At 35.3% G+C, this 13,553-nt stretch overlaps 1 protein-coding gene and 1 pseudogene across 1 annotated transcript in view; both read right to left on the minus strand.

The window, feature by feature from the left end:
- Positions 1-13,553, minus strand: part of LOC149787535 (dystroglycan 1-like) — a 43,367-nt gene that overhangs the window by 10,541 nt on the left and 19,273 nt on the right. Inside the window, exons 2-3 of the mRNA XM_089973669.1 lie at positions 11,976-12,228; positions 6,341-6,548 (exon numbers count right to left, since the gene is read on the minus strand). Of these exons, the coding sequence (XP_089829795.1) occupies positions 6,341-6,548; positions 11,976-12,209 (442 nt within the window). The 5' untranslated portion in view covers positions 12,210-12,228. The remainder of the gene's footprint in view (positions 1-6,340; positions 6,549-11,975; positions 12,229-13,553) is intronic.
- Positions 4,049-5,262, minus strand: LOC149787536 (uncharacterized; annotated as a pseudogene).

Genomic DNA, 13,553 nt, shown 5'->3' on the forward strand with positions numbered 1-13,553 from the left:
ACACACATACGCGTGTGCTCTTGCGCGCATTAATTAAAACATGATTTCGAGTTCTTTATTTTTTTTATTGCAATTTGATAATGAGATAATTGTTAATGTAAAAACACAAGCTGCACTTAATTTCTTGACAATGTGGTCTCATATCATTGTGTACAATTTACCCATAACTAATACATGTTCAAACCATCTTAATCATTTTGCCAACATTACACAACATAACAGCTACATATACTCTAAATGCAGATGAGCTTGCATACTGAGACATAATCCCCCCCCTTCACTAATAACAACAAAAATCTTTGAGTACTTTTATTTTTATTGTAATTAGATTCTTGAGTTCCATAGAACTTGTTCAGGTACGATCCCTTTATTTTATGTGCATGGTCTGTACCACCAAATGATAATTATTTATTTTACATATAATTTTTCTTACACAGAAATTAATAATTATTTTTTCATGTACGAGAAATAACATGAAATATGGTATACCACTATCTCTTTTATAATAATAATAATAATGAGGACTTTGTATAGTGCCTAATCTTTAGAAGCTCTAAGCGCTTTACAACATTAGACAACACCTATAAGATAAAAAACTTATAATGATATGACTACAAAAACAAACACAATGAAATTAGAAAACATAAAAAAAAACATGCCGAGAATATTTCAGGTAGGAAACATTATTAGGTCTTTAAGTTTGTTCTTGCAGTCGAAATAAGTGAGTTTTGAGAGCCCTCTTGAATGTGATCACTGTGTCTTTGTGTCTAAGTTCAGTGAGCAATTCATTCCACGTTGCTGGGTCCTGGTATGCAAAAGAACACTTTCCATATGACTTTGTTTTCATACTTGGAATAATGAGTATACGATTGTCAGAAGAGGAGCGTAAGTATCTTGCTGGTGTGTACACATGGGTGAGGTCTGATAGGTATGATGGACAAGAGTTTGTAATATAATTATACAACCACTCATTATACCACTGCCCCTTTTATAATATCATTATACAACCACTCATTATACCAATACCACTTTTATAATATACATCCACTCATTATACTAATACCCCTTTTATATCATTATACAACCACTCAGTATACCAATACCCCTTTTATATCATTATACAACCACTCAGTATACCACTATCCCTTTTATATTATTACACAGCCACTAAGTATACCACTGCCACTTATACAACATTTGTATGGTCATGGATTCCAATAAATTGGTCAGATTTTGCTTTTTATCACTGCTACATGTGACTTAATTTTCTCTCTCATGATAACCAAGTAAATTAAATTAATTAAATAATTAAATACCCTACTTTTGAGTTTTAATTCACTATCAGAACCATGCCATGTTGCAACTTCCCTCTGGACACATCTTTCTCATTTATAACAAGTTACTTTTATGGCTCCCATCAATAGCATTATAAAGCACGAGCATGGGTATGCTATGAATATACATGTAACAGTAATAATAATAATAATAATAATGCTTTAATAATAGAAAATAATTAGTAAAAAACCATGTTATCACTTAATGCTTTCTCAACAATATATTTATGCACTATATATAGATTTAACAAAATTTGAAACAGCATACAGTATTTATCATTTATCTAATATGCAGTCAGAGCATCTATTTTAAAAGCATGGAGATACTTTGATTTCTTAAATTTTAAACGGCAAGCTGTTCCAGACAAGAACTAGTGAAAATCTGAAGATTCTTCACCATAGTTTAAGTTTGGTATCATGATATTTCCTTTCCATCTTCTATAAGGCATGGATAATAACTAGACTGTATCTCTATAAACATGTATAGTATATATTATGATGCAGTTCCATTTAAAGCTTTATGCACTAAAACAGCTTTACTGGAATCAGTTCTTGTCAATTTCCATTAAAATTTAAATTTTCAAAAGGGTGTCAGGTAAAGAATCAAAAGAATGTATCTAGTAGATGTATACATGCTACTCTTTTTTGTAATTTTAAAATTCTATAAAACTTTTGTCTGAAGTAGTTTGCATTGTTATATATAGTTAGTTTGTATCATTTGTTGGCATTTCTCCATGATTATATGTTATGTATATTTGTATTTTGTAACTGACCTTAATCCAAAATCAAAATAATGGTCTACCTGACTATTGAAACAAAAAAATGCATAGCTAAATATTTTTCTATGATTATAGATTAAATATTTAGAAAATTATCTATGGAGGTAAATCTGAGCCCTGGATATTAGTTTTCCACCTGGAAATTGCTAAAGTTGTTGACAACTTGGATGTTTTAGATAAGAAACTGACCTACATCCTGGCTCTATTAGTTTTTTATATTGATGTTGTTTACTTAGAAAATTATTCATTCCTACCTTAATACCAGAAGTGAAATCAGGCTTATTGTACTGTTCAGTTCCTAATTTGGGTGGATTTATTTATTTAAATTATTTACTGGAAATTACAAAATACTTACTAATACTTTGAGCACAAAATCATTACTTTGGAATCATAGTGAATTCAGTCAAGGACCTTTTGAACTATATTAACGTGTTACATCAAGACTATTAACACACTGCCATATTCCAGGCCATTGGTAAATTAGCATATTTCAAGCCATTGACACATTAACACATTTGAGGCTACAGGCACATCAATATTCAATACTGGAATTTATTTGGAACACCAGTGGAAATCAATTGGAACTTCATACATTTGCACTTGTGACAGAACTTTTAGGACCATATTGGATTTCATTCAAAATACTGTAAGTGTTTTTTGAAGTTTTTGTTTTTCACTTTGTATTTTAGGGAAAAAAATTTATTTCTTGAATTTTACAAAAAAACTTGTGGTTTTTACTCTTTTATGTTACTTAGTTTAAGACCATATACAGTGTAATTATAGCACCCCATACATTAAGGGAATAATTTCACAGTACTTAAAATATAGGTACATCACAGGTAAGATATTTGGGGTTTTATGTGTTTTTTATATATGTAAATGTGCATAGTTCTTCTCCAAAGAAATGCATATTAAAAAGAAAAAGAAACGTTTGTAGGATGTGTGACAGGAAGTGGGCACAGAGGAATTGATCTGTAGCTAACCCCCAACTTACATGAAAGTTGTGTTCCCAACAGAGTGGCATTGTAACTCAAAATATTTGCTTTCACTGCACTTAACTTTCATTAAAAATTCAATTAACTTTAATACCATTCACATAAGCCATTTACAATTTCAAAATTCACAGGTATCTCTTTACATAAAAATTTGTGTTAATAACAGTAAAAGTCAGGTGGGGTCAGAGAAAGCATTCCCTATAGGAAATTTGAGGAACTGATGAACAGGTAGGAAAAGAGTTACTGGGAACAAGCACAGTGAGTACCCCTTTTGATACGAATATTTTGATTCAGAAATCTGATCACTGCTCAGGTGGCCTAGTGGTTAGAGCGTCCGCCTCGGATGCAGGAAGTCATGGGTTCAATCCCCGGCTGAGTCATACCAAAGATTTACAAAAACGGTACTAACAGCTGCCTCGCTTGGCACTCAGCAGTAAGAGGTTGTGTTAGGACTGGTTGGCCTGGTATCAGGATAATGTGACTGGGTGGGACATCATGCTACATGTCTGCGGCATGATGCCCCAGTGCAAGACATCACTACAAACTGCCACATTGCAGACATCATAGCGATATGACTGAAAAATTGCTAAAGCTACGTTAAAAATCCAAATCACATCACATACATCAGAAATCTGGTTGGCTGGAACTATAACAACTCTATAGGTGTTCTGTAGACAGGAAATAAGTTATATCTGACCCGAAGTCTGATCACATTCCATGATATACAGGTAGAGTTTCTAAATAAGATTCTTCAAAGCTGATGTCACAAACAATATTGAAAACCTAGCAGTTGTTTTAGCTGAGTGTGGATTGTATCTGATGGTATTAAGGGCACCTTTATGTTTGTATCATCTGTACCAAATCAGAGGTAGAGTCTTAGGTTTGTATCATCTGTGCCAAATCAGAGGTAGAGTCTTAGGTTTGTATCATCTGTGCCAAATCAGAGGTAGAGTTTTAGGTTTGTATCATCTGTGCCAAATCAGAGGTAGAGTCTTATGTTTGTATCATCTGTGCCAAATCAGAGGTAGAGTCTTATGTTTGTATCATCTGTTCCAAATCAGAGGTAGAGTCTTAGGTTTGTATCATCTGTTCCAAATCAGAGGTAGAGTCTTAGGTTTGTATCATCTGTTCCAAATCAGAGGTAGAGTCTTAGGTTTGTATCATCTGTTCCAAATCAGAGGTAGAGTCTTAGGTTTGTATCATTTGTTCCACATCAGAGGTAGAGTGTTAGGCTTGTATCATATGTTCCAAATCAGAGGTAGAGTCTTAGGTTTGTATCATCTGTGCCAAACCAGAGGTAGAGTCTTATGTTTGTATCATCTGTTCCAAAATCAGAGGTAGAGTCTTAGGTTTGTATCATCTGTTCCAAAATCAGAGGTAGAGTCTTATGTTTGTGTCATCTGTGCCAAATCAAAGGTAGAGTCTTATGTTTGTATCATCTGTGCCAAATCAGAGGTAGAGTCTTAGGTTTGTATCATCTGTTCCAAATCAGAGGTACAGTCGTAGGTTTGTATCATCTGTGCCAAATTGGAGGTAGAGTCTTATGTTTGTATCATCTGTGCCAAATCAGAGGTAGAGTCTTAGGCTTGTATCATCTGTTCCAAATCAGAGGTAGAGTCTTAGGTTTGTATCATCTATTCCAAATCAGAGGTACAGTCTTAGGTTTGTATCATCTGTTCCAAATCAGAGGTAGAGTCTTATGTTTGTATCATCTGTTCCAAATCAGAGGTACAGTGTTAGGCTTGTATCATATGTTCCAAATCAGAGGTAGAGTCTTAGGTTTGTATCATCTGTGCCAAACCAGAGGTAGAGTCTTATGTTTGTATCATCTGTTCCAAAATCAGAGGTAGAGTCTGCCAGTCAACCAGATGGACCAGAATGAAATTGCATTATTACAAATCATGATTTTGTCTTTCTGACATAAACCATTGTGTGGCTCCAATTTCAATTACCATAGTGATCAATACTGAAAATCTTGTGAAAGAAAAATAAGTCATACAGGTGGATCTAATCATACTTTTCTTGAATGAATCTATGATTGAGAGAACTGACCAGCTGCTGTAACTTAAATTGCTCTGTATAATTTGCTGACAGCATCTTTAGAGGAATTAGATGACCCAGGACCCTGAACTGAAACACATTTGGTGTCCTCATTTTTAGTTTGGCAAGTTGATTACTCTTTGAGCCATAACCTGAAGGAAGGAAGCAGAACTGGATAACAAGATGGCTATTGATCAAAAGTGAAAGACATGCTGGTGGTGGTTGGATTTTGCAACAACAAGTTTTGGACATCACATTTTGAATAAGGCTGGTAATGCTGCTTGATATCGGGCATCAGTTTGAGTGGAGCAAGTGGAAGCTGTATAGGCACTTGATGCGGTTTCAAACAATGACAACTTAATCTAAATAGATGAAGATGCATCTAAAATGTGAGAACATCTTTGCTGTGAGCACGGAATCAACAACATTATTATGCTGTGTCCATGTACTGATACAAGAGTTAAAGATGTGCATGTCACAGAAAATGAACTTAGCAGTTTGTTTAAATATAACACTGTTTCTGACTCTGTGTTAGAGGAACTTATGATGAGTGAAATGAACTATAAGTAATTAAAATCACACAAAGGTTACTATCAGATGATGAAAAAGTTGAAAAAGTTAAAATCATTATGAATAAACAGTAGTTCTGCTAGATATTTACAATGACAAACGATATATCATTTATTATATTGAGCAAGGAATATTTTCACTGTGGTCGATGGCTTCGGCCAGCAGAGATAAAGAACACTGATCATTTGTTAAAGTCATGATGGTATTTCCAGTCAATGAGGGAGATAGGGAATCCACAAGTGAGAGACGAGTGAGAGCTGATGATTTTAAGACAATATCAGATTTTTAAAAATCATATACTCAGTGTTCATCTCAGTCCAAACCACGTGCTGAAAATAAATGCTGCAAAAATCCAAAGGACCAGACTAAAACATTCATTTTAGGTTTCTTAACTGTTATAAAACTATGGTTGAATGCCAGGAATCAATGTAAATTTAGGATCAGATTAATTCTCTATGTGATTGTTAGTGATAAATTTTCTAAATGCAAGATAAGTGTTCTTTGAAATTCTAAGTTACAAGGTTATTTCTATCTTCTTCAATTTTAAACATTAGCGCATGCAGTGAGCAAAAATCAGCTGTAGATAAAACAGGCATGGCATGCAAAGAGAGAACCAGACTACCTCGAGATGGTGAAGAAACTTGCTCTAAAATAGTGACAATGAAAGTTTCGTCAATATTACTGCAGTAGGGTGCTTGGGTTTTACACTGGGCTTTCACCTGCAAATAAAGTTTGCCCACTGCATCCAACATGGGTACACCATGCAGCATGTGACTGGTTTCATTATAAGACATCCAATCTGGTAACTTCTTCTGACCAAGTTCAATAACCTGAAATATAGGATTGGTTTGGTTTGGATTGGTGTTTTAAAGCACTGGAAATATAGGTGGAATTCAAAAATTTGAATTCTGTGCTGTGTTTTTAAAAATGTAAAATAGGCGATAGGCCTTGATCGACCATTGCCTAATGTACTGCTAGATTTTGATCTACTTACAGTGCATAATGAGACAATGGTCTGTATCTACACTGTTAACAGTTGGATTCATGTTAATAGACAGCAGTAAATATGTTATTTAAAAAAGCTGAACTTACTTTATACTGGCTGTACTGGCTGTATATGATAAGTTTAAACAAGTCATATAATAATAATAATGATAATAATAATAATAATAATAATAATAATATTAGAAATAATGGCTTCATTTAAAGAGGTAACTCAATTAGCCAAAGAACTAATCTACCTTGAGGCGCTCATACAAAGTAAATTTATTTTAACTGCATCTCTGAAGCCACTGGATCTATTGGGTTTGGAGAAGGAAATAGAGTGGGCATTTCTAATCTCAACTGGAATACTATTCCAGAGCAAAATTCCAGAGTATTGGAAACTTTTTTTGAATATTTCCTTATTTGGTTTGGGAATTTTATATGGTTTGGTAGACAATGATCACAGGTAGGGCGTACTACTAGGTAGCCTATAATAGAATAGTGATTGTAAATATTCAGGAGCACTATTATTGGATATCCTGTACATTAATTTGGCTTTTCTCAAACGGATTTGGTCTTTAATAGGTAATATTATTAACTTACCAGCTAAATGTTTGGATTGATATTAGCCCAAATGTGCTTTTTTGAAGATGTTCTAGCTTTGCTATGTTTTTATCATTTGATTACAGTAGTCCAAATAGGGTTGTATGTAACCGTTATAAAACAGTTTTATGTGCCTTTCAGGGAGAAAATGTCTTATTCTACTGAGAAGCCATAAAACTGAATTAATGTTTTTACTGATATGTTTGATATGTTCAGTCCATGATAGGTTATTTATTATATCTACCAAAACATGAAGTAGTCTATCATAACAGACCATTTGCAAACTGTTACCCTTCCACGTCAGACACAGTTCATCACTATCAAGATTTGTTCTTTTTTTGCCATTTTTATATAAGTAATATTTTAGCATTACCAGTATTTACCACCATGCCAGTGCATGTGCAACATGTTGTACAGTTGACATTTTCTTATGGATCCTAAAGTTTCTACGAATTTCAAAATCCATAAACTAAAATTCTGTATTCATCATTAGTCTTTGTCACAATCAATGCACAGAAACATTTTTCTCATATATTTAATGACCGTGAAGAGGGACACAAATAACAAAAACTGTGTTGAAACAATCTCTGATATTCTTGAGCTATAACAAGATTTTCAAGATAGCCACCATGGCAGCCATATTGAATGTAAGATCAGCGCCATTTGACTAACCATGGCAGCCATACTGAATGTAAGATCAGCACCATTTGACTAACCATGGCGGCCATACTGAATGTAAGATCAGCGCCATTTGATTAACCATGGCAGCCATATTGAATGTAAGATCAGCGCCATTTGACTAACCATGGCAGCCATATTGAATGTAAGATCAGCACCATTTGACTAACCATGGCAGCCATACTGAATGTAAGATCAGCACCATTTGACTAACCATGGCAGCCATACTGAATGTAAGATCAGCGCCATTTGATTAACCATGGCAGCCATACTGAATGTAAGATCAGCACCATTTGATTAACCATGGTAGCCATACTGAATGTAAGATCAGCACCATTTGACTAACCATGGTAGCCATACTGAATGTAAGATCAGCACCATTTGACTAACCATGGCAGCCATACTGAATGTAAGATCAGCACCATTTGACTAACCATGGCAGCCATATTGAATGTAAGATCAGCGCCATTTGACTAACCATGGCAGCCATACTGAATGTAAGATCAGCACCATTTGACTAACCATGGCAGCCATACTGAATGTAAGATCAGCGCCATTTGACTAACCATGGCAGCCATACTGAATGTAAGATCAGCACCATTTGACTAACCATGGCAGCCATATTGAATGTAAGATCAGCGCCATTTGACTAACCATGGCAGCCATACTGAATATAAGATCAGCACCATTTGACTAACCATGGCAGCCATACTGAATGTAAGATCAGCGCCATTTGACTAACCATGGCAGCCATACTGAATGTAAGATCAGCACCATTTGACTAACCATGGTAGCCATAGGTGGCGCTATACAGTTTCGCATTTTGCATAGGGTTAGGATTTTAAAGAAAAAGAATTTCCCCGGCTCTCCTCACTGGTTTTACTGGCTATTTAAAAAAGACCTTGTATATCTTAGGTATAATGCAAAGAACCTTTAATTCCCTTTATTTTGGTGTATGATTGATGGGTGTACTATGGGTTATAGAGTATACAGCTTGGCCTTACTTCAAATGTGCACCTTTCAAAAAAGTGCTAGCTCTACTTGGTCATTTTCACTTCCTGAACTTCAGAGGTCAATTGTATAAAAAAGAGCCAATAACTTTTTTTACATTTTATATATTTGGTAACTCATTCATTGCACTTTCAGAAGCTGGTATTGTCTAGTCTGGCAAAATTCATTTTCCCTATTTTAATAGCTGCTATGTATAGTGCACTTTAGACTAATTCAGACTGATTTTTTAACACAAGGGAGCAGTCATTTTAGTCAGCAGTGTACTTAAATCATGTAAAATTTCCAAAAGTACAATATCCAAAAGAAATATCATCCACATTACATTAATGTAGCATAGAGATATGCCAACATTCTCTCCACTGTGCATGTTTTAAATGCGAACTACTTCACCTTACATACGTCACTCTCTCAAAAGTACATATTATCTGGTGAGTGCCACCATACTGAATGTAAGATCAGCACCATTTGCCTAACCATGGTAGCCATACTGAATGTAAGATCAGCACCATTTGACTAACCATGGCAGCCATACTGAATGTAAGATCAGCACCATTTGACTAACCATGGCAGCCATACTGAATGTAAGATCAGCACCATTTGACATACTAGACATTTCAGGAAGACTTTTGGTGAAACCCCAAAAGACCAACCACTCAGAAGGAGAAGCCATCAAAAGATTTTCAAGATAGTCATTGCAGTGGCCATATATAATGTCAGATGGTACAATTTTCATTTAGAGCAGCATGAGAAGTACTTTGGTGAAACCCCATACTGATATGGACATCCAATCAGAAGCAGTTGTGACAACAAGATTTTCAAGATGATGCCATAGTGGACATACTGGATATCAGATCAACTTTAATTTCATCTAAGATCAACTAGACACCAAATCTAAGATCAACTAGACACCAAATCTAAGATCAACTAGACACCAAATCTAAGATCAACTAGACACCAAAAAAATTCTTCTGGTGTACACCCCATATTGATATGACTTTCCATTTACAAGGAGTAGCAATAACATAATTCTTCAAGATGGCTTCTGTGATGGCCATACTGGATGTTAGACCATCAGCATTTTCAATTAGGACTCAATACACATGCTGAGAAGTCTTCTGGTGAAAAGCTCATGTCAACACAGCTTTTTATTCAGGAGAAGTAGCAATAGCAAGATTTTTGAGACCCGATAGGCACCCTTTTCAGTAAGGACCAGCTAGAATACATAAGAAGTATATTACTGAAAACCCCATGTTAATATGATCATACATTCAGCAAGAGTAACAGGATTTTAAATATGGCCACTCTGGTAGTCATATTTGCTGTCTGAGCAGTACCATTTTCATCAAGGACCAACTAGACTTTGGGATGAATGTGTATGCAAAGTTTCATGGCAACCCTCTAGGTAGTTTAGGAGGACAGTAATTGTGACTTGTGCCAATGAACAGAAGGGCAGTGAATGATACAACAGACAAAAGGCCATCCCATATGCTCTTCTGGTCTATGACTAAAATTACTGATCTGAGATTAAAAGAATTAAAATATTTAGCATCAGGCTATAGGTAAATATTAACATGTATAACACTTATATAAAGACTAGATAAGTGTGTTATATTAAAGAAGAGGCCCAAGTGGGCCTGATGTTACTCACCTGGCTCACATAACTTGACAGCTATGTCACTAATCATGCTTATGTAGTACTGTAGGACCACAAAATAGATCTTCCAAACTTAACCCTTTCTTCACTATGGACCAATTTTCCGGTCATGGGGAAGTAAGTCCATAAACACTATGGACCGCTTTACCGGTCTAGGGCAGTGTTCTTCTCTAACATTATAGTACCCGACTATATAAATTTTGGGGTACCTCTAATAACTTCCTACTTGTAATGTAGATATTATATTTGGATTATCTCGTGAGTTTAGCTAATATACAACTAGAAATATTGAACAAAGTAGGCACTTTTAACGAGTTTTCCGAATGGTGAAATTTGTATCCAAAATGCCGGAGTGCAAAGAAAGTGAGTGAAGTGTTAGATTTTGCATTATCAGAGGATTTTACCAATTCTGACCTAGTAAAGTTGGATAAAAATGAGAGAAGGCATCTGGAGAGGCAATGGAATGTGTATGTGGGTGACAGTGATGACGATGAAGAGGACTTTGAAGGTTTTGAACCGGAGGAAGTGTACGCTCCACGTAATTTTGTTTGGACGAAGTTGGAAAACCAAAGAGATTTGTTTCAGTTTTCTGAGAGAGTTGGACACACCCAATTGTTAGATGGCTCCAGGACAGCATTGGAATATTTTCAAATATTCTATTCAGCTGAAGTTTTTGGAAACATTGTCTGTCTAATGAATTTGAATGCGATGATCAAGCATGCCAGAGGCGATACAGGTGTGTGGACCGATCTCACCTTGGATGAAATCAAGGCATTTTATGGAATTTTAATTTCTACCTGTCATATACCTGAAAGAAAGACTTGTGCTGCTACTGGAATTATTCATGAGTACATCTAGGGTCAATTGAACATGTTTTGGGAACTTTCTAAGTTTTCTAAGAAGTAAATAGATAATTACTTGTATTTTACCACTTGTATGTCCTGTTTGCACCTGTATTTTAACAGTTGTAAATAGATATGCACATTTTAGTCAATTAGTCATAAAATTTGAATTTAGACCTTGATTTTGACACCTAATCCAGCCAGATATCTTTAAACTGGCAAAGTTATGTTATTTCAAAATCCACAAGTCATTTTGCTTTACAACTCCAAAGTTACTTAGTGTTGAGGACTCTATCCCCCAAAGTTACTTAGTGATGAAAGAGTTAATACCTTTCTGATTTTACCTATTTTACAAAATCCTTACAAAAATTTGTTCTCAAAATAATTTGAACATGCTCCTTGTCCTTAAAATTACAAATTTGCAGATTTGTTTTCCAATCTAATATTGTGCCATTACTAGGAGATATTAAGAATGTGTACTGTACTCTGTTAATTTTGTAGACAGAATGGAAAGCAGCATCTCCCAGCTGATACTCAAACAAGTGCCCCACTACGGCTATCCTATCCTGCACATTCAGTTCCACATTGCTGGGGTCAACTGTGGTGGTCCCAATACTCTGTCCCTGTGCCATCCAAAGAAACCCACAGACCAAGATGAGGAAGGTAAGCATCCATTGATCCATCTTCCTGGCAGGATTTACAGGTAGCAAGGGTTCCATCTATTTCAGAATTCTAGACCTGAAAAGCATCGAGATAATTTTATATCTAAAATATTTGTGAATGTAATTCACATCCTGATTAGCTGAACATCAACATGTTTGACTTTAAAGTCCGCAATAAACAGACGGAAGCTTTGAGATAAGTGTAATACCATGAATCTCTCTATGATGTGTTGCAATGTGAGATTACTCTGTCAGTTGTACTGTCTAGAACTTTGAGTTAAGAATGATATCATGAGTTTTCTATGATGTGCTGCAATGTGAGAATACTGTCAGTTGTACTGTCTAGAACTTTGAGTTAAGAATGATACCATGAGTTTTCTATGATGTGCTGCAATGTGAGATTACTCTGTCAGTTGTACTGTCTGAAACATTGAGTTAAGAATGATATCATGAGTTTTCTATGATGTGCTGCAATGTGAGATTACTCTGTCAGTTGTACTGTCTGAAACATTGAGTTAAGAATGATGTCATGAGTTTTCTATGATGTGCTGCAATGTGAGATTACTCTGTCTGCTCTACAGTCTGAAACTTTGAGTTAAGAATGATATCATGAGTTTTCTATGATGTGCTGCAATGTGAGATTACTTTGTCAGTTGTACTGTCTGAAACATTGAGTTAAGAATGATAGCGTGAGTTTTCTATGATGTGCTGCAATGTGAGATTACTGTCAGTTGTACTGTCTGAAACGTTGAGTTAAGAATGATAGCATGAGTTTTCTATGATGTGCTGCAATGTGAGATTACTCTGTCAGTTGTACTGTCTGAAACACTGAGTTAAGAATGATAGCGTGAGTTTTCTATGATGTGCTGCAATGTGAGATTACTGTCAGTTGTACTGTCTGAAACGTTGAGTTAAGAATGATAGCATGAGTTTTCTATGATGTGCTGCAATGTGAGATTACTCTGTCTGCTCTATAGTCTGAAACTTTGAGTTAAGAATGATATCATGACTTTTCTATGACGTGTTGCAATGTGAGATTACTCTGTCAGCTGTACTGTCTGAAGCTATGAGTTAACAATTATCTATTGAATCTCTCTATGAGAGTGACAATGACAATAATTTGTTAGTAATGTTGGCCACAGGCCCATAATAGTAAAGTAATATAACAATGTTGGCCACAGGCCCATAATAGTAAAGTAAAATAACAATGTTGGACACAGGCCCATAATAGTAAAGTAATATAACAATGTTGGCCACAGGCCCATAATAGTAAAGTAATATAACAATGTTTGACACAGGCCTATAATAGTAAAATAATATAACAATGTTGGCCACAGGCCCGTAATAGTAAAGTAATATACAATGTTGGGCACAGGCCCATAATAGTAAATTATATAACAA

Source organism: Sinohyriopsis cumingii, chromosome 11, assembly GCF_028554795.1.
Source record: "Sinohyriopsis cumingii isolate HCF-2022 chromosome 11, ASM2855479v2, whole genome shotgun sequence".
In the NCBI taxonomy this organism is placed as follows: Eukaryota; Metazoa; Mollusca; class Bivalvia; order Unionida; family Unionidae; genus Sinohyriopsis; species Sinohyriopsis cumingii.